This window comes from Helianthus annuus, chromosome 10 (assembly GCF_002127325.2).
Source record: "Helianthus annuus cultivar XRQ/B chromosome 10, HanXRQr2.0-SUNRISE, whole genome shotgun sequence".
In the NCBI taxonomy this organism is placed as follows: Eukaryota; Viridiplantae; Streptophyta; class Magnoliopsida; order Asterales; family Asteraceae; genus Helianthus; species Helianthus annuus.
In genome coordinates, this window is record NC_035442.2 from 13907340 (window position 1) to 13930716 (window position 23377).

Consider the following 23377-nt stretch of genomic DNA (forward strand, 5'->3'; position numbering starts at 1 on the left):
TGCTATAGCATGTGTACGTGTTGTAACGAGCTGATACCCCGATATTGAAAAAAATTCCTCCTCCCCCCAGGCAGCAACACGCGGGTTTAATCTCGCTAGTTTTAAAATTGCAAGTCTACACCAAAATTATATATATATGTATTATTAAATTATTTATGATGTCATACTGTAGCCAATTCACTGTCCGGTCTAGCTATGACACCATCCACATTGCTGAGCCAGGTCTAGTTGGCTATTCGATTTCGTGATAATTTTCTTCATAAAAACGTACTTTAATAAAACAATCACTTTCCACTCATAAATATTGTTGAGACAATGGCGAAGTCATTGTTAGTTTGGATTTTAGTTTCTTGTAAATTTCAAACATTATATACAACATTACTATATTAACAACTTCTTCTATCTGCTTTATATGATTTGGACAAATATGTTTTTTTATTCTATCGGTTTTATAATTGCAACTCTGTTTTTAGTAATAAAGTTAGTTTTTTAATATCAATTTATTTAAACTTAAAACTTTAATATAAAATTGAACATGTAGATAAATTTCATTCAATTTATGTGTTATGTATAACTGATATGTGTGGATGTACAATGATGAGATCAATCAAAAAACTTGAAAAATTGAGGACCCTTCACGGTTCAACTTTTCGAGTTTGGCTCTAGCGAAAAATTGCTCTCTAGCCAAAACCCGAACTTGTTTAATGTAAGTTTCATGGCTAATAACGTCTTTTACAAGCGCATCATCGAGTTTAAACAACAATTCTTCCAAGGCGTCATCCTCGGCTTGCCACTCCATCTTCATTGTTGAGATCTCGTCTACACATTCAAACGCGTCTTCAACTCTCCCTCCAATGACTACACTTAAGTTTACCTTGTTTACCGATAACCAGTTGACCAAGGTATCCGCCCCATCAGTCATTTCCTTGACTCGTTGCTTTAGTTCAGTCTTTTCATGGTCCAGTCCAATGATCATGTTGTCGGTTATGTCAACACGCGCCCTCATCTCACCTTGAAGAGCAGCAAGTTGTTCTACTTCATCGTTTGTGTCCTCCCTCAACGCGATCATGTCATAGTGAAGCATCCACCAAAGCCGGTCCATACCTTCTATTTTAGACACATATGAGGGGTGTGACATGTTAGGAGGAACACTCGCAACATAGAAAGGATGGTCTAAGGAAAATATATTTACTAGATTGCGTGCAAGGCCTAATAGATCATACTCAAAAGGTCTCCACGTGTGCAAATAAGATGAGGTGGTCAAGCCCGAAGGGTCCACAAACGGGTGGTTTAGACGAATTGGGTTGGTTAGGTCCGTGTTCACATGAACCATAGGTGCCATATGAGGGTAGTGCTCATGGACCCAAATGTTTATACGAACCAAAGGTAACGAGTGAGAGATATACAAGTAGCCATCAACTTTTAGTAGGTTCACCCCGCCTCCATCGTGGTGGATATATGTGTCGACAATGGGACATAAAGACGAAAATTCTCTATGAAGAGAAATTAAGTGTCTTCGTATCAACCATTTTTGGTCGGGATCAGGATACGCTAATGCAAATTTGGTATTGCAAAACATCGCGTTATCGATGATTTCAAGTTGAGAGGGTGATGCCATGGTGAAGAGAGTGAAGCTAACCGGAATAATTAACATGAAGAACAAGTTATTTATTTGTGAAATTTGGTTATGTAGCATTTAAAAAACTACTCAACAAAGACTTTCCAAAGTCATCGCAACATTTAAAAAGCTAAAATTAGGGATCTTAGTTGCTTGGAAATTTCCAATGACATACAACAATACCCACTCCATTTTAATAATTATAAATTCATAATTAAAGTTATCTGTTTATTTGACCGATTCAACAATTCATACTGTCAAAAGCATTTTCTTAATGATTCAGACTTTTTACTTTTTACTGGAATTATTTGTTTTAGCTCTTAATAATTCAGACTTCTTACTAGTTCAATATTAAATGATTTAGATTGTTTGTTTCGTAAACAAATGTCTAAATAGTTCAGACATTTGCCTCTGAATGGTTAAGCATTATACCGAGTCTGAATGGTTAAGACCTCTTATCTGAATTAGCCAGGCATTTGTCTCTAAATGGTTAAACATTATTTTGGCTCTTAATAGTTTAGACATCTTATTGGTTTAACACTTAATATTTGATTTATTAGAAAAGATTCTTTTAAAATTTCATTTGCAACTCCACGCTTCATAGTTTGTTTATTACATACTTAATATTAACTAGTATTAAGCACCCCGTGTTATGGCGGGGGCGAACACTAATGCCACACTACTGCCAGCAACCACTAACACTGAAGTTGCGGCGTGTTAATGCGAATAAATTAAATTGAAACGTAAAACATACAATAGAATAACTAAGTTGATCTAGGACTCGCGTGTTACGATGAACCCACGTCTATTTTTTCCCGTTTAACTGGTTCATCGTAATCTATATATAATATATATCATTACCACTATACAAACCATAATGCATACATTACAACAATCATTGCATAAATATGTTGCAAATTATACAACTATACAAACCATAATTCATGCGTTACAACAACGCAAAACAAAACAAAATATGAGATGAGGAAATACGGCTATGGCCTTTGAGTACAACTAATTATGCATAACATACAACAAAATATGAGATAAGGAAATGTGGCTATGGGTACAACCAATTATGCATAACATACCACCCTCAATGCACATATATGTTGCAAATTTATAGTATATAATTTATAGTATATAATAGTTTTTAACATTACAAATTTATACAACAAAGATATAAGTTGTTTCATATTTTTGTTTAACTTAGTTATATATGTATATTTATTTTTTTATGTAACATCGTCCGATTCTTTAAATCGGCCCAACTGTACCAGTTTGATTACCGATCAAGTTAAACATTTGTGAGTGGGTACTACATATTATAAAAAGTAATTGTGAATGGAAGAAAGAAACTGTTATTGTTCATCTATATATTTGGGGGACAATGTTCACACATTAATTTTTTAGTAATTTTTAAAAGTGAATCTGAGTGGAGGAGAGAGAAAAGATAATGATAAAAATATAAAATTATTATTTAATTGAAAGTGAGATAGAAAATTTAGTATTTTATGTGTAATTATAGAAATAGAGATAGAGGAAGGGATGTAAATGCTCTAAAGTACCAAAAGTTTAGGGGATAGCGAACTGCAGGAATGTTTAGCTTTACTCGGTACGGTTAGGCTCGGAACAATGCATATTCCTGGAAATGATGGGCGATAATGGTGGTGACTTCGCTGTTACATCGGGGAGAACATTATTGGTGACTCCCGCCTCGTTCCAAGCCAGAAGCAGGTTCGTATTGAATCGTTGGGTACCAAAGAAAGTTAATGTCTTTGGTTGGAGGCTTGGCTTAAACCGGTTCCCGACTAGATCGAAGTTGTCAAAACAAGGGGTTGTTGTGAACAACATGTTGTGCCCTTTAAAGGGGTTGAAATTGGAAACTTGCTAGATGAATTGAAAATGCTCAGGTTTCTTTGGGTGAAAATTCAGTCCAAGATGGAGTCGCTTGATTGGAACAATTGGATTTCGTTTAATTTCTGTAATTAGTACATTGGCTGGATAGCATTGAATCGATGTATGGTTTCTAACGCCTTGCTAGTGGTTTTTAATGAATTGGCCTTTAAAAAAAAATTATATGGAACTTTAGTACGAGGTTGCAAAAATGATTATTGCTAATTATCAAACTATAAGGTGTTCGGGGTAAATCTGAAAACAGGTTGAAAAATTTTGTATTACAAGCTAACTAACAAGTAATTCTGGCTATTATTTCATGATAACTAGGTTGTTTCCACTAGCGTGTTGCGGCGGGAAACCAACTTGTTTTGAAAAGCATAAATAAGTAAAGTAATTAAGAACCCGGTTATTGATAATGATATATGTTTCAATTAGATATTCTCAGTACAATTACATAAACTATTTATAAAACTTAGAACTAAACACATACATATCCGAGTGATACCATTCATAATCTCACATTATAAATTAATGATGATTCACATGTTGCTAAAAATATGATAATTAGGTTAGAATATTTTAGCTATTTAGTCTAAATAACACAAACAGTAAAAGTTGCTTTCTACGTAGTTGTTAATTTATACAGATTAACATAAAGCTCATTATCTCTCACTTTTACTTTAAAACCTAAACCATTAATTGAAATATAAAACAAATCTATGTTACAATTTAACCCAAATTCAAATATGTGGGTATATTGTTTCTTCTAGTTGAGAGTTAACTCCTACCACACATACCACAAAGGAATTATAATTTCAAGCCTCTTTAATGTTAGCATCACCTCCTCAAAACAAACAATCACCCAAAGGTTGCTTTTTAATATATACAATAACTTGTTGCAGCGGGTCGGTTCAAGGGTAGATAAAAGGCACGTCACGGTATATATCTACATGAGCGCCGAACGGTTTAAAAAAACAAATGATTAAAAACGTTTAAAGCAACCTGTCAATTTAAGAGTAATGTTAAAAAAATTAATTTCGGAATGTAAATAAAAATAACTAATGTGCAACGTTGATATTATGTGAAACGATATATAAAAAGATAAAACATGTAAAAAATCAAAACGTCGTAACGAAGCTGTAACTTTATTAAAGTTTAAAGGAGTTGTGTAAATGGTTTAAAAAAAGGTAAGTATAGCTTTATTAGAGTTTATGAGACGCATGATAAATTCATTAAACTTAAGGGGTAAGAATGTAAATTGGTTTAAAAAAAAAACCTAAGAAAATTTGAGAGAGGGCAAAAGTGTAAGAAGCAAAACGGGCCTTCCCGATGAGGAGGGTGTGGGGTGTCTTGCACCCAAAAAATGTATGACACCTTGCCGTTCAAAAAAAATAATTAATCATAGATTAATATCATTTGTGATTAAAACATAAAACAACAAAAAGGAATAATTTCTCTTTTGTAATACTTACAAATGCCACTAAAAATAAGTAAATGACTTTAATGCCATCAAAACTAAAAGATATTTATAAGAGTGTGAATGGCACTTTTGTAATTAAAAACAAAGTTAAGGTTAATGCGTGTACTGTAGTATCAAGATGTCATTTAATATAAAACTAGGGTGTTTGACCGCGCCTTGCGGCGGTACAATATCGCGAGGATTAGATCGATATCGGTTTGTTTCCTTACAGTACTGGTACGATACACTTGCACTAAGTATAAAAATCAACACGTGTTTTACATCAATCGAAACGATAAAAATGAACACCGGTGCCGCACCAATGTTCGAATGGTATCGATCGGTTCAGATCGTCACGGTACTGGTACTGGTGTCGATATTCATATACTGTCGCAGACAAATTTGTAGAAGTCAAAATTATCTAAACCTAAAACAATAAAACTGAATATAGGTACCGGTACCAATGTTGTTCGGTATAATACGATGTAAGAAAGCGAATCTAATAAAATAATTACCGGTACTGAAAATTATATTTTTTTATGGTTCCGTTATTAAACATGAAGCCATAAAAATGAATACAATTACCGTTACCGGTCTTGTTGGTACGGTATGGTAGCGATATGATGTCAGTTTACCAAAAGTAAAACACAATAAAGTTAAATATCGGCATCGATACAAATGTTGTTTGAAAAAAAATAAACATAGAACGCAAGTCATTATGGAAAAAATCAAATTATGAATAAGATTATATTAAATAAATGAATAAATACTTCAATTTATCATCGGCTTCGGTTGGTTAGTGCGACAGCAACACAGTATCCATATTCAATATAACTTAGGAGGTGTTTGGTGTTGCGTTTTCAAAATAGATTTTGCGTTTTCAAAACTGCGTTTTGAAAAAGCATGTAGGTACATGCTTCTCCAAAACTGCATTTTGGAGGCAGATAATCACTTTTTCATCCAAACACTTTTTTAGATTATTTATGTTTTACAAACGCAATAATCAAATAATCACTTCAAAACATAATCCCAAACACCCTCTTATATAGAAATATTGAAGAAAATAAACATATTTGTGAAGTTAGATTTTTTAAATAAGTTAACGAACACAACTTATTAGGAAAAAAAAACAAATTAAATAATCAATAAAATTTTATTAAGAAAGTTTATCAAAAAATTGAATGCTCAAAAAATAAAATAGAAAATAAATATATATTAAAAAATAAACAAATACTATTCATCAAAACTTTGGTCAAAATCGGTACCCAAAAATGGGGAAAATGGGAACCGGTACCGGTTCCGAATATACCTGATACGATAACGATTCAGTACCCGTAAGGTACCGGTATTTGAGGGTAAAAACCAGTACTGTATCAGTACCGAAAATGTCAAAAGAGGTACCGAATCGATACAAAAAATATACCCGGTTTGGTAATTCCGGTATCAGTACCGGTTCAGTATCGGTACCCGATACCATTTGCTCATCCCTATGTGATGTTGTTGTTATAATATTAAAATAAGAAAAACGAAAAGAAAAAAACACTAAAGTAAAAAACTATAAAAAGAAAAAGGAAAAGAAAAAAGAAATCATTGGAAAAAATGAAAAGAAAAAGAAAAGAAAAAAATAGTACTGTTCATCAAGGCTTTCAATTCATATAATAATATATAATATAATATATAATATATAAATATAAATATAAATATAATATAATATGATATGATATGATATGATATGATATGATATGATATAATATAATATAATATAATATAATATAATATAATATAATATAATATAATATAATATAATATAATATAATATAATATAATATAATATAATATAATATAATATAATATAATATAATATAATATAATATAATATAATATAATATAATATAATATAATATAATATAATATAATATAATATAATATAATATAATATAATATAATATAATATAATATAATATAATATAATATAATATAGGGTAGGGATATGGTAAAAAGTGTCTAAAATGTAAGAAGGGTAAGAAGTGTTTTAAACCATTGGATATTTGATCTAATGGTTGAGATCAATAGGGTCTAAAAATGTAAATTGTGTTTTAATTAGAGGGACCTTATGTAAAATTGAAGGGCAATAGTGTCTTTTTCAATGTTTGAAATATGGTAACCATATCATACACGACCAAAAACTCCTACATTCACTCCTTTTTCCTTAAATATAGGAATTAATGATTCACCTTAATTGTAGGAGGTCTTTGGTTGCATATTCGCCATACATTATCATAAAGAGAACTGTAATCAGATTCATGGCGTGGTGTTTTAAAACAACTGGATAAAATTGACTATGATTTAAGTCATGGTGTTTTATCTGGAGACATTGTTCATGGCGTGGTGTTTTAAACATCTATGATTCAAGTCATGGTGTTTTATCTGGAGACATTGTTCATGGCGTGGTGTTTTATCAATACAAAACATTCCCAGATTTTTAAACACCATGACTATTATTCAAGTCATGGTGTTTTATCTGGAGACATTGTTCATGGCGTGGTGTTTTAAACATCTATGATTCAAGTCATAGATAAAACACCACGCCATGAACAATGTCTCCAGATAAAACACCATGACTTGAATCATAGTCAATGTCTCCAGTTTTTTAAAACACCACGCCATGAACAATGTATGATTAAAAAATGTTGCGATTAAAAGATGATGAAGAATATAAAACAATCAGATGTATAATGTTTCCTAAAATTCCTCCTAATTCAAAATTCGATTCAAACCTTAAAAAACTCATCGGCAGTTTTTTTTTTGGCAGTTATTCTTGGAAATCAATTAAATGATAAAAATGTCAAATTACTAATATACCCTTTTGAATTAATTAGGATAAAGGACACTTGTCATTCCCAAATTATTTCTCACACTTCTAACAAAAGTCTCACTTTTTACAGGATCCTCTACCATATAATATAATATAATATAATATAATACAATACAATACAATACAATACAATACAATACAATACAATACAATACAATACAATACAATACAATACAATACAATACAATACAATACAATACAATACAATACAATACAATACAATACAATACAATACAATACAATACAATACAATACAATACAATACAATACAATACAATACAATACAATACAATACAATACAATACAATACAATACAATACAATACAATACAATACAATACAATACAATACAATACAATACAATACAATACAATACAATACAATACAATACAATACAATACAATACAATACAATACAATACAATACAATACAATACAATACAATACAATACAATACAATACAATACAATACAATACAATACAATACAATACAATACAATACAATACAATACAATACAATACAATACAATACAATACAATACAATACAATACAATACAATACAAGGGCAAATGTCATAAAAAACTAACATACTTTCAGTTTTTCTCATAAAAGTTCTTCCACTTTTTGTCGCACTTACAAAACCAACATAATTTTTTTTTGTTTCATGAAAGTCCCTCCATTTTTTTGCACATAAAAAACTAACATACTTTTTTTTGTCTCATAAAATTCCCCTAACCATATTTTATACATAAAAACAACATACTTTCTACTCTTGTATCATACAAGCCCCTTAAAATTTTAAACTTTAACAAAAAAAATCTCTTAATTATAATCGGATGAAATCAAGAACATTATTTGACAAATTATGTTATATTTTTTAACGATTTTAAATTTATACATACCATTTTCTATGTTTGTTATTTTATAATATTTTAAGTTATGTCATGCACGCTCGTGAATTTTATTATATTCTTTTCCGAATAATATGTATTGTTGTCAATTTATTTAATTTAAAACGGAAAAGAAAAGACAGACATTAAACATACTTTGGTTTACTATATATCCAATTTAAAACATTAATTTATCTCAACTCTTTTCTAACGTAATATTATTAAGTAAAAAATAATAATTCATAAATTTATTCATATTTAACATTTGTTTGGACTTTTACATGCAAAAAGTTGTTTTGGGACTTTTATAAGACAAAAAATGAAAGTATGATGATTTTTATTATGCAAAAAAAGTATAAGGACTTTTATATGAAAAAACAGAAAGTATGTTGGTTTATTATGATATTTCCCCTACAATATAGTGTGGACAATGGAAATCCATCGAAGGGTACAATATTTTCCAAAGACTTTCACTATTCTCACATCTTAAAATCTTATTTTCACATCACTTTTCACTCTATATCTCCCTATATATATACATATATATATAATATATATATATATATAGGGGAAGGTTCATTTGAGAAGAAAATTTTATTGAGAAGAAAAAGAATAAAAGGGTATAATTGTAAAACATTAAATAGTTTTTTTTTCTCATCTCATTTATTATTATGTTTGACTAATTAATTAGTCATTAAGACTATAAGCCTCCACACTAAATATTTTTGCCTACACACATCAAAAGTTATCCTACACATTTCGAAATTTATCCTACACATATTGAAATTTGTCCTACACAACTCGTAATTTATCCTACACGTCTCGTATTTATCCTACACTATAAATGAATTTTTATTTTTATTTTTTGTGAAAAATATATATCTTAAAAATAAGTTACAAATTTAATATAGTTAATTATTAAAGATGAAACTACCAATTAATGATGTATGTAAGTTTACTAATATACCCTTATAGTTACATTAAGTACAAATATTAAATGAAGTCTAATGAAACATTTCTATTGGTTGAAATTTCTTCTTTTTTCTTCTTACATAGAATTTCTTCTCATTTGAACCTTCCACTATATATATATATATATATATATATATATATATATATATATATATCTATGTATGTATAGAAAGAGATAGAGGGAATGTGTGTGTGAATATTAACTCCCTTTTTCTAAAATGATTTATCAAATTTTAATGTCACAATCCTCTATCTTATAAAATTCATGTTTGTTGCATGCATAATTTTCTTTTACCAAAACCTTGTAAAAAATAAGTTTGATATTTTAACGCTTTTTTACCAATTTCGTGAAAATAATGTTAAAAGAGGGGGATGATTAATCATGCATCATATGGTGGCGTTGATAGCCGAAAAAAAAGGGTACATGCACTAATTGGCCTTTATCCCGATTGTTGAGTGTTATGTGCCTTTTGTCCAAGGCTTGATGCAAAACTACTATCGAGCCGGGGGTCTCACTGGAAGCAGCCTCTCTATTCCTACGGGGGTAGAGGTAAGGCTATCTACATCTTACCCTCCTCAGACCCTACCTTAGCTTTGCTATTGATAGGATTTACTGAGTATGATGATGATGGTGATGATGATGATGATTCTAGATACAGATAAGTTAACTATGACTATAGAAGAAAGAAAGAATAAAGTATATATAAACGTATAAATATTCGTTTTTTTTTCTTTTAACGTAGAGTTAAGTTCAAATTTATATAGTTTGGTGAAAACTGTCGTTTGCATCCAAACAAGAATTTAATTCACGTGTGTTGCGGCGTGCAAAACAGAATCATTGTTGGTTTGAAAACATGTATTTTTGTGTTTTGATTACTTGTACATCACTACGTACTTATCACACGGTTTAGGAAAAAAAGTATATCAAGAGACGTAGATAAAAATAGGGGCGATGCAACGACATACTCATATATTTTATATCATAAAACATCGCAACAACTCTTACTCCGCTTTCAACAAAAAATATATCAAAATACTGAGAGAAAAAATTAAGTACAATTGTTTACTCAACATTCGCAACTGATATAATGTGTGTGACACACATATCTTATGTAAAATTGTTTACTCAACATTCGCAACAACTCTTACTCCATTTGGTTAAAAACTTATCAAAACAAAAATCTCACATGACTAGTCTACATAAAGGATTGCATCTCTACATATCACCCGGGTCATCCATTTTCATATGTTAGGTTTTAGGTATTTTTAGAATAATGTATACTACACTAGGTTAGAAACTTGTGTATCAATTCATGTCGTATTTGAGGCGATTTTTGTGTTATTGTCACACCCTCAATTTCTACATGCAGAGTTTTACCGTAAGGCGTGTGACTGACCAAGATCTAACCATTAATCATGTTGAACCAAACTTTTTAAGATTATAAAAGCATCACTAACAACATGATTAGTGATAAAGTTTTAGTTGCCCAAAACACAGTTTATGTTGCAGCGGAAAGTAAAGTTAAAACCCAACAGGAACTTAAAGAAAATAAACCACAAGTTTAATAAATGTTTCAAAACATAAAGTTTTAACGAACCACACTACTCCAGCCGTTTGCAACGTCCGTCCACAGTTGTACCTACTGACCTGCAAAGAATGCAACTACGTATCAACAATAAAGTTGGTGAATTCACAAATTTGAGTTAAGCAAAAGTAAAGTTCACAAAGGTTTTTGATTTATGTATGACTCGGGTAGCTAACCCTCATCACATGACTAAACTGTGTACTGAATGCTGACGTTTCGTTTGTGCCCTCATTAATGTCTATCAACATTACTACAAGAGTGAGGGTTAGAAGTTCACGCCCGGCCTCCAGCACGGTGTGAGGTTTGTCAAACCTGTTAGCGCTATCAACTAATACCCCGTGTATGCCCACCCGATAATCTAATCGGTAAAATGCAGGAACTTTCAAAATAGAGTTTTCGTTTAGTCCCAGTGTACTATCCCCTTAATGTGATGATGAATAGAGCCAAGGATTCGGGAATTTTCCGGGGTGTCTCCTTACCAAACGGAGGTCCGATTGTTAGTAGCCTTTTTTATGCAGACGATGTAGTTTTTATGCAGACGGAGGTCGGAAGACAACTTGTTGAACCTGAATCGGATTTTGAGATGTTTCTATCTTTGTTCGGACTTAAGGGTCAATCTCGAAAAAAGTTGTATCTATGGTGTAAGGGTTGAGGAAGAGGAGGTGCAACAAATTGTCATGGCCCCCGACCCAGTTTCCTAGTTCGAATGCCGCGAGACAGAAAACCCATGGTATTGGTATTTAATTTGGCAGCGGAAATTTTAACAGGATCGTTTAAATTGAAAACACTCCTTTATTTTATTTCATATTTCGGGACAAACCCGTAATTTACAATAAAGGAATTTCACTGGGAAATTCCCTGATTTACATAAACATGTTTATTTATTTACTGAGCCACTTTATCCAAGCTGGTAGTGCTACGCGACACTTTTCCTGGTTCATAGTAAATCACCTGAAACATGTTTAAAAAGATTTTATCAGCGAGGAAATACTGGCGAGTCACTCAATTTGTACAAAACGGCACATTGTTATAATTTTACAGTATTAAGAGCAATTACAATTGTTTCTATCTTATAATTAACTGGTCCAGTTGTCACTCGACCGGATCTATGACTGTGGTCGTATCACTATTGGGTCCGTTTACCCAAAAGTGACGTATATCACTATTTAGGTCCGTTCACCTAAAAGTGATAAAACAGCAGTAATGTGCATAATACCCCACTTACTTCCAGTAATTAAAGATAACAAAGACTTAATCCATGTAAGATATAACTGGAAAACATTTAGGGTTTACAAAGCAACTTTGATAAAAACAAAATGACTCACATTGCAAGTTTAACTAGACAGAGTTTTGCCTACTGATTATGCCTGGTAACCTAGTTAAATAATGCAAACGAAACTAGGTTAGTAACTTAATACAACATTTACGATAAATTCACGAAATCAAAACCCTCACGACGAATGACAAAGTATAGCCCGAATTCAGGCATCACTTAAACATCCATCGGATCGGTTTCAATCGATCGGACATTGTATCATAGCAGTGATCGAGTTATTACCCCGTAATCGTAGCAGCGTCTCGACCCTTAATCACTCGTTTTAAGCAGAATATTGACGTTTTTGAACTAAATTTTCGAATACAGAAGAAAGACCATGCAACGTACTATTTATAGCTGATTTATGACTTCTACGCGGCCCGCGTAAACTCGAAGAACAACCTACGTGGCCCGCGAGGGACACCCTAGCTACGGCTAGAGCTGCCGTGTCGCCGTATAGGTCTGCTACGTGTCTAACACGTGGCCTAAAGCTTATCTGGAGAGTTTTCAAGCTGTCGTGCCCCGCGTAGACTTCCCTTAAGTCTTACGCGGCCCGCGACAAATCAATAAAATTGATTTTTCATGAGATTTAGGGTTTTAGGGGTCCGGGTTTCCACTTACGATGTGTTTTGGGACATTTTCGCAGGTCCTTACATCCTCCCCACCTTATTTAAAATCTCGTCCTCAAGATTTACTGAAACAGGTAAGGGTACTTTCGCTTCATTTCCGATTCCAGTTCCCATGTATATTCAGGTCCTCTTTTTGAATCCCACTTGACTGTAACTAGTACCAATCTTTTATGTTTAAGGTATTTGACCTTTCTGTCTTCAATTTGGAGAGGTTTCTCCACAAATTTTAGCTTTTCATTTACCTCTATATCTTGAAGAGGTACTACCAGGGATTCGTCAGATAAACATTTCTTGAGATTAGATATACGAAACACGTCATGTACCCCGACTAGCTCTTCTAGTAGTTGTAATTTATAAGCAACTGGTCCAATTCATTGGGTAACTGTGAATGGTCCTATGTACCTTGGGCTTAGCTTTCCTTTCTTACCGATCTGAACTACCCCTTTCCAAGGAGAAACTTTCAATAGTACTTTATCCCCAACTTGGAATTCCAGCGGCTTGTGTCGATTTTCTGCATAACTCTTCTGGTGATCTCGAGCCGTTTTTAGTCTTTCCTTGATTTGGGTTATCTTGTCGGTGGTTTCCTGTACAATCTCGGGACCTGATAATTGACTCTCTCCTATTTCTGCCCAACACACTGGGGTTCGACACTTTCGTCCATAGAGTGCTTCGAACGGGGCAGCATTGATGCTGGTGTGATAACTATTGTGATAGGAGAATTCAATTAAGGGTAGGTAGTCATCCCAGTTTCCACCGAAGTCGATTACACAGGCTCTGAGCATGTCTTCAAGGGTTTGAATCGTTCTTTCACTCTGTCCATCTGTTTGGGGATGGTATGCAGTACTTAAATTTAAGTGTTTCCTCATTGCTTCTTGAAAACTTGTCCAGAAATGTGAAGTGAAACGGCTATCCCTATCTGATACAATGGAGAGTGGAACTCCATGTAAGGATACTACCTCATCTACGTATAACTTTGCTAATCTTTCCATGCTAAAGGTCTCCTTCATTGGCAGGAAATGAGCTGATTTGGTTAATCGATCTACAACAACCCAGATTCAATTGTTACCTTTCCTGGTTTTGGGTAACTTAGTAACAAAGTCCATTGTTATTAGTTCCCATTTCCATACAGGCATTTCTAATTGTTGAAGTAACCCTGAAGGTTTCTAGTGTTCTGCCTTAACTTGTGAACAAGTTAGACACTTAGAAACGTATCTAGCTTTGTCCTTTTTCATTCCGATCCGCCAGAAGTTATTTCTCAAATCTTGGTACATCTTATTATTACCAGGGTGCATTGTATACCTAGATTTCTGGGTTTCCTCTAAAATTTTATCTCTTAAATTTTCCTGCCTTGGTACCCAAATCATTTTCTTATGGAATCTCCAAATTCCATCAGTCCCTTGCTCTAATTCCTTTATCAGTCCTTTCATTCCTTCAGCATCATCCTTGATTTCCGTTTCTTGAACGTTCTTCAGTTGTTCCATTAGTCTTAGTCAAGCTTGTATAGGGTCTAGGGGTCATTTATGTATGTTTTGTAATGTATAGGGGGCTGTTTGTAAAGTTTGTATTGTAATGTTCTGATTTCGCCCCAAATGACATTGTGTCATTTGGAGCGAAATCACATCTTTCTGATTTCGCCCGAAATGACACGATGCCATTTGGAGCGAAATCAAGCCCCTATAAATAGCCCAAGTGTTTTCTCATTCTGCATCGGAATGTCGACCGTGTAGCCGAACTGCTGCCGAATTTTTCTGAGAAATATTAATGAGAAAACGTGTTTAAAGTAACTGCATTCAGTTTCTACTCCATTCTGCTTAGATTCAAGCTGTTTGTGTATTTCCGCTGCATAAACAGTGGTGTTTAACTCAGATTGACTCAATTGATCGTCAATAACGATCCTACAATTGGTATCAGAGCCAGTTATGAGCTAGAATACCAGAATCAAAGCCTTTTTACTACACTTTTTGAGTTTCTGGACATTGCCACGGACAAAATGGACTGAAATTTGGACATATTGTGTAAAATTGACAATTAACAAACCCTTGAGAGTTTCAGATCAAAATACGGCTTAAAATTGGTAGAAAATGTCTCGAAACCTGATTTCGCTCGAGGGTGTATTTGGTTGATTTCGCTCCAAAATTCTAATTTCGCTCGAGCAGTAGAAGCGAAATCAGTGATTTCGCTCGTGAATCCTGATTTCACTTGAGATTCATCACTGATTTCGCTCCAAAGGTGATTTCGCTCGAGATTACCTACTGATTTCGCTCCAAAAGTCAAGTTGTGATTTCGCTCGAGTGAAAAACTTTGTGATTTCGCTCCAGAGAGCAATTCTTGATTTCGCTCCAAAACTAAATTGTGATTTCGCTCCTAAAACCTGTTTTAGTGTAAAATCATGGGTTGAGAGTTTAAGTCCTTTTCGTTCGTGATATCGTGTTGGGAATTCAGTCTGTGTAGAAAGTTTTTCGGTAAAAGTAACCTGTTTGTCAAAAAGTTAAAAATTTTCAGAATTTGTCACCTAAAATGGAAAATCAAGATTTTTACAATCTTTTCGCGGGTAGCGGCATGACGGCAACACAAAATCCGGCAAGCATAGTTCAAAATGTCAACATGGAGAATGAACTAGGAACAATGCAGAAACCGCCAAAGCTTATGAACTTGGATGAGTATGCCGGATGGTCGGGTCGTTTCAAGAATTGGGTACAAGCCAACTGTTGGGATTGAACCCTACCAGAGGAACAGATAATGAAAGCCAAAACCGGATCACATCAGTGGACTCACAATAAGCAGCAGTTTACTATAAGCTTTCCCCTTGACTGTGGCTCCAACAACTGCTATAATCCAAAGTAGTGCTTTTATAAACATCTGCTGACCTACAACTGCTATTCTATGAAGACTAAAAGCCCTGCTGTTCAATCTGCTGCCTTGAGTCAAGCACTGCTGATCATGACAAGTACTGCTGGGTTCACAGCAGTAGAACGATGCAGCAGCAGTTTTATTCATCTCATGAAATGTAATGCATTATCAGTAGTTGTATAGATCAGTAGATAGAGTTTGTTAGGTTGTTAGATGTCACTTTCATGGTGACGTCAGCTGAGATGCTTCAGTGGTTTGGATTGTCTATAAATGTAACAGTACTCTGTACTGTTACACTTGATCGTTTTGAGTGAGTTCTTCTCCTCAATTCAATCCTTTTATCTTGTGCAACCAACCTTGGGGTATCAGGCTGAGGGGGAGCTTAGTTATGTAAGCATGCTTGTAATCTTTTGATTTTCATTGTAATCATTCAACTTAATGAGAAAGCATGTGTTTATCAAACTATTCTCTTCCCTGATTGTGTTTACAAAGTTTGTATCCATTTCCGCTGCACTTTACACTGTTTTATATTCATTGATTTGTCAAATTCTTACAAACAAGCACAATCATGACAGCCTCTGATCCTAACAATTGGTATCAGAGCTTGGACAGTCAAATTCGATCTAACAATCAATTTGACATAACAATTCAGCTCAAAATTCATTGATACTATGGTTGATTGTATTTAGTTGGAAAACAGAGCAATGAGAAATCATGTTCAAAATGATAAATCTGATACTCTGTAAAACAACCAAGATGTCATAAGATTCACAAATCTCAAACAACTAGTGATGTCATGCATAAATCACTCATAGTCCCCAGATCTGGAAACTTATCTGGTAACTATGATATGATTATCTTTATTTAAAATTGATTTCAACTGTTGTTATGGAATTTGTGATGATTTCATCATATTTTATACTAAAGTATGTACCTCAGATTAGCGAAACCTATGTTCATATAAACATTAGTGTTCTGCTAACATAGAAAGAGGGAAATAAAGCTTTAGTCAAAATTTCTTATGTGCTAAAAGGCAGGTTGAGAATCCTCAAAAGGACCAAATCAACTTTGTCAAAGCACATTAAGAAAATATGGGGTCAAAACAGTCCAAATCATATGTAATGTGAGAATTGGTAATAAAACATGTACAAATGTGGCCAGATCTCTCAAAACATTGCTGAAAATGATTTTGGATTGAGGATTCTTTCACCTCCCAGTAAGTATTTTATTACTTATGAATGGGATGGGTAAAAAGGGAAGAAGAAAATGAACAAAACTCAAGAGTGTGCTTATCTCAAAACTCTTGAAGCCAAAAGAAAAAGAGTGTAAGCATAAAACACTTATGAGGTCAAAGTTGGGTAAACAGCGGTCATCATGCAACTGTGTGCTTTCATCAAAAACAGGAATCGTTCAGGTAACAATGGCATCTCCAGTGATTGACCTTAAAAGAAGAATTTACAATCAATTGTCAAGAAAATGACCCTAAACAATGGTCAAAATAACTTGAGAATGATATGATCATGTTCTTACTTGAAAAGCTGTGAAATCCTTTTGATGTTATTTTCAAAACATCCTTTAACTATTTCTTAAGGTGTTTTTCTCATATAAAACCGGATATATTACTTCATTTTTTTTAATAATATATTTTGGACTTTTACTCATTTTTTATAGTAAAAGTTTTTTCAACGGTCAGGATATAATTTCCTTATTTTTGTGTGAAATTTCTATCCCTAAATCTGATCAAAAGGAAATGGCACACATGTCAAAGTCATGTTAAGCTCAAGTTTGTTTGTCACAGATCAAAAATTGATTGCAAATTGATTTTCAACTACTGAGATACTCATGTTCTAATTCAAATAATTAGAGACAAATTGAGTAGCCTTGGTAGAAAAGACTTCATCATCTGGGATGCTGAACCACTGTCAGGAATAATGAACATGTGGCAAAGCCTTGAACAAAGATTTTTGAGATAATCGCTGGCAATTTAAACTTGAGAATTTACATCCAAAATGTGAATTGTTGAGTATAGCATTTCTGAAACTAAACAGATGTTGGACATGATATTGGGTTTACACAAGACAAAATCAATACCCACATCTGATCAAGCAGATGCTAAAATTGTTTGTCAAAAGTCAAAACACTGCTGCACAAACAGTTGTTATACTAATGACCTTCATTATTGCTTTCTACCACTGTTGTACCTTAAATGCTGTTGTGCCTCAACATCTGCTCTCTAAAGTCTGTCCACTGCTGAAAGTCAACCCCTGCTCCTTGAAAATCTTGAAAAAAACTGATGTTCAAAATCATTGTTCTATCCACTGATATACTATCCACTGATAGTAAAAATCATCCACTGCCTCATTTTGTTACCGTTGTAACTACTGATGGTTGATCCATCAGTGGCTGTCAAAACAACTGTCCTCCATTATTTACTCTTTCATCAAGTGTTGACACGTGGTCAGCTTTTAGTCGTCAGATCGTTATACCCGCTGCCACATCAGCATTCACTTTTTCCCTAAAATAAAACCCTGATTAAACCCAAACAGGGGCTCACACTGTCGAATTGAATTCTAAAATTCTCTTCTCAAAGCAGTTTCCCACTCTTCTTCACAAAAACGTTCTTCGATCTTCTTCATCAAAAATGACGAAATCAAAATCAAAGTCAAAATCAAAACCATCTTCTTCCTCCACCCCAACAGACGCCACTCAAATGCCCGCTGAAACCAACAGAAATCCGTTACAAAGCCCCTCACAACTACGTGGGTATACTCACAAAACCCACAACCGAAAACACATTTGACACCATCATTAACACCGTATCTGCATCAAAGTATAAAACTTTGATAACAGCAGACGCTCCCATCTATCTAAAAACCCAGAGAGAGTTCTGGAACAATGCCACCCTTGAAAAACAAGAAGCACTGTCACAGCCATCAACTCCTCGATACAGGGTAAAAAGATTCAAATCTCTCCACAATCTATTTCTGAAGTCTTCAAACTCAATGATCTGAAAGGTAAAACTTCTTTTTCGAAAACTGAGTTGAAAAAGGATTTCATAAATAGGGGCTATGCAGAGCAACCAAAAAGGGATAACCTTACAAAAAGGCTATTTCCCTTCTGCACCAGATTTTTGTTTCACACTCCATTGAATGTGTGTTTCTAATAAAACAACGTCTTTTAATGAAATACCATCGAAAATTCAATGCCTGGGGTATGCTATTTTAAACAACGAAAATTTAACTATTCCCAGGAAAATATTTGATGACTTGGTAAAAAACGTTGATAATAAAGCATTTCTACTCTTTCCAAGATTTTTAAGCTTCTACTTTGAACAAAAATTTGTAAAGGAAGATGCAGAAATTGCCCAAACAAGGTGCTTCTTTTAAAATAAACTGTTTAACACCTGAAACATTCTCTAGAATGTTGGCACCAATAAAAAAACAAAAGCAGAGGTGACTGAGCAGAATATAGCAGATGAAACTGCTCCTCAGGTATCTGCTGCTGAGCCCACTGCTCCAGGTGATCAAAGTAGCACACCCACTGCTTTGAAACCCACACCTGCCACCACTTAAAAAGACCAAAAAGAAAAACATCCAGAAAGCCCACCAAACCCAAAACCAAAGGCACCTCTGGAAGATGAGATTCCAGAGTCAATGCCAGTGACAACACAAAAAGTCACCAATAACCACTGCTGCTACTTCCTCACAGCAGATGGAAGAAAGATCTCAACCCTTGCCTCAAACTCCTCATGCATCCTCCACAAAAGGATCAGGTTGTAAACAACAAGGACCCCACAATATGAAGCTCTGGACCCACATCGGTCCATCTTCCACAGTCCTAATCCCAAGGACATGTCTCTTTTTCAACCCATTCACCCTCACCCTCCATATTACCACAATCCATGATACCTTTGTTGCATACAATTGGTATTACTCAGACACAAACCAGTTCCTCTCAAACACCCTATCACTGAGAGTATACTCCCACAAGTGACTGGGTCTGATGTTGATATCCTGTTATCCCAGTAACAACTGAGGAGGTTACACTGCAGGAGTTACAAATAAACTCCTGTCAGTAGTTCAAGTGGAGCAGCCACTACAAATGTTGAACCCACTGGTTTACATTTGGACAGTGGTTACATTCATAAGACTCCCTTGAAGGCAATTTCTTCTATAGCACCACTAAGAACCACCAGTGAGTTTGTTTAACTACTGCAACATCAAAGGTTATCCAAGTGCTGAAGAAAGAAGTCCCCAGTACCAAGAACTAGGGGCATCAATGGATGACTTTTGGGACTCTGTTCCTAATCATACATTGGTAAAACCACTGCTGGTGGGGATTCAGATGATCCTGTTAAATCAGGTGACCGATTCAAAATATCAGGAATTGACGGGCAGGGTTGAAAACCTGGAAACCTCAGTTGCTGAAATAAAGGATATGGTGCAGCAGCTGTTAAAAGCTCAGAAAGCCCAATCCACTGCTCCTCCTGCTCAAGCACCTGCTCAACAGGCACCTGCTGCAAATGAGTTATGGAACATGTTCCAACCACTGCTGGAAAGACAAAAGCAGATGGCAGATCAGCAGCATGCTATACATGTTCAAAAGCTGACAAATATGGTGGAATCAAGATTCAAAGATACTCAGGCAGATATCAAAGCTATCAAGCTCACATTCAAAGTGCCTCTGGAAAAGTTCCCTCCACTGTTCTCTTCATGAATGAACCCTTCCAGATAATGCCAAAAAGGGGGAGAAGATCAAGTGGAAGAAAAAGGGAATTGATGATGGTATATATGTTGAGCCAGAAAATAGCCAAACCAAAACTGCAGTATCAACACACACCACATCACCACACACCACCACAACTACTGCTCCACCATCATCTGTGTCTACAGCACCAAAACCATTTATCACCATCAAAATCAGCCACCCCCATCATCACCTCCTGCCAAAAAGCAGAAGACAACAGATGTTTACAACATCTGCATGTAATGGCAACAGTGGTTGAACACCAGTTGTTCCAACTACTGTTAGTCAGTCACTCATCACCACTCAAACAACTGCCATCACAACCCCTGCTCAAAAGCAGAAGACATCTGCTGTACAATCAGTAGTTGTAATGACAACATCGGTTGAAACCACCGGTTGTTTCAACAGCTGTTAGTCAACCATCCACCACTGTTCTCACCTTTCCTACATCACAACCAAAGCTCTTTACCAGAAAAAGAAAGCCAATCTCTGCCGATGAGGACATACATGATCCTAATGCTGCAAAATATCCACTAGAACTAGAAGCTATCAAAAATGAGATGAGGCAATTCTATACAGAGGAAGATCCTTCAAAAAGAAGATTCCCCTCACTCATAGGCTTTATGGCACCAGAGGATATGGATGATTATCTCAAGCTCAAGGAAAGACAGGCTAAAGTAAGAGCTAAAGTTGAAAGTGAAGGTCTAAGTGACGAGGCCATTGCTGAAAAACTGGAATTCTTCCTCTCAAAAGTAAAGCAGATGGAAGAGTTTGCACAAGAACTGAACAAAGAAAAGGCTGATCAACGAAATAAGTTAAGAAAAGAATATCTAGCCTACATCATGAAAGAGAAATTCTATCCTGCTGAAGAAAAACAGTTTGAAGAATGGCCAATAGTTGCTTTAAAGCATGAGGCAGAGAGGATTGAAAAAATCAAGAATGATCCTAAAAAGAAGAAGAATGCTCCAAATTGGAGCAAATACAAAAAGCTCATTGCTGACCTAACTGCTGAGTACAAAAGGAAGAAAAAGGAGCTGGTGGATGCAAAAATGGATACTGCTGAAGCCATATCAAAATGGTCAAAGCAGCAGACTGATGAAGCCTATGAAAGGCTGAAGAAAAGGAAGATAACTGTTTCAGGCACTTCAAAGAAACGTGAACAATTGATGAAGCTTGAACAGCAGATTGAAAACCTCAAAACACTGTTCAAATCAGCAGATAATCCTACTCTTGTGACAAACCAAGAAGAATGAAAACAACTGTCCTGTACTGTGACAAACCAAGAAGAATGAAAACAGCAGACAATCCTACTCTTATCAGTAGTTGTATAGATCAGTAGATAGAGTTTGTTAGGTTGTTAGATGTCACTTTCATGGTGACGTCAGCTGAGATGCTTTGGATTGTCTATAAATGTAACAGTACTCTGTACTGTTACACTTGATCGTTTTGAGTGAGTTCTTCTCCTCAATTCAATCCTTTCATCTTGTGCAACCAACCTTGGGGTATCAGGCTGAGGGGGAGCTTAGTTATGTAAGCATGCTTGTAATCTTTTGATTTTCATATTAATCATTCAACTTAATGAGAAAGCATGTGTTTATCAAACTATTCTCTTCCCTGATTGTGTTTACAAAGTTTGTATCCATTTCTGCTGCACTTTACACTGTTTTATATTCATTGATTTGTCAAATTCTTACAAACAAGCACAATCATGACAACCTCCGATCCTAACACCAACCATTTTGAGTGTTGGATGAAGATAGAGAAAAAATATGTTCCACCTGTTGATGGAGTGGGTTTACCAAAAGGCATTGGAAGTTTAACTGAAACTGAACAGAATGATTTTAAGGCGGGGAAGAAGATGATCAGTATTCTCCAACAGGCCATAAAAGAAGATATTCTTGTGTTGTTACAACATGATGACGACTCACAATCGATATGGCAAGCATTAAAGTTGAAGTTCCAAGGCAGCGTCTCTATGATTAAAAGCAAGAAAGCCCTAATCAAGAAAGAGTTCAATATCTTTACTAGAATGAAGGGTGAAACGACTAAGCAGTTGATTGAACGCTATTGCCATCTTGTGGTAGAGATGAGAAGATTGGAAATTAAAAAGACAGACGAGGAATGGATCGATAAGTTGTCCGACGCATTACCTTATGATGAATGGGGCACGTACTTAATGATGTTGAAAAACAACTCGGATTTTGTGAATTTGAATCTCAGTGCATTCATTGAAAGGATAGAAGCTCATGAATTGGAATTGTTGAAGATCAGGAAGATGAATTCAGCAAATGTACAGCAAGACGTATCTCTTTACTACAAAGGAAGCACTCCTGTTGCAACAAATCAAAGTCCAAAGATACAAACGGGTTTTAGTGCTGATATAAATTCAAGTGCTTCTACAAACACTCCACAATCAAGCAAGTCCTCACCGTTTGCGAACTATGATCCAAACTTAAAAGCTCAAGAGCAGCCTTCACCTCAAAGCTCTACAAGTTCCAACAATCAGGCTTACGTTTCTGGGGTACAATGCAATATCGCG

At 34.6% G+C, this 23377-nt stretch overlaps 1 protein-coding gene across 1 annotated transcript; it reads right to left on the reverse strand.

Annotated features, from left to right (window-relative positions):
• Positions 1–524: 524 nt before the first annotated feature.
• On the reverse strand, positions 525–1679 carry LOC110884051 (protein ELC-like). The gene has a single exon (XM_022131724.2). It carries the CDS (start codon positions 1652–1654, stop codon positions 608–610), a length of 1047 nt encoding a protein of 348 aa, XP_021987416.1. The 5' UTR covers positions 1655–1679; the 3' UTR covers positions 525–607.
• Positions 1680–23377: the final 21698 nt, after the last annotated feature.

Excerpts from the sequence above, each read along its gene's own strand:
- LOC110884051 (XM_022131724.2), bottom strand. The coding sequence starts at position 1,654 with ATGTTAATTATTCCGGTTAGCTTCACTCTCTTCACCATGGCATCACCC.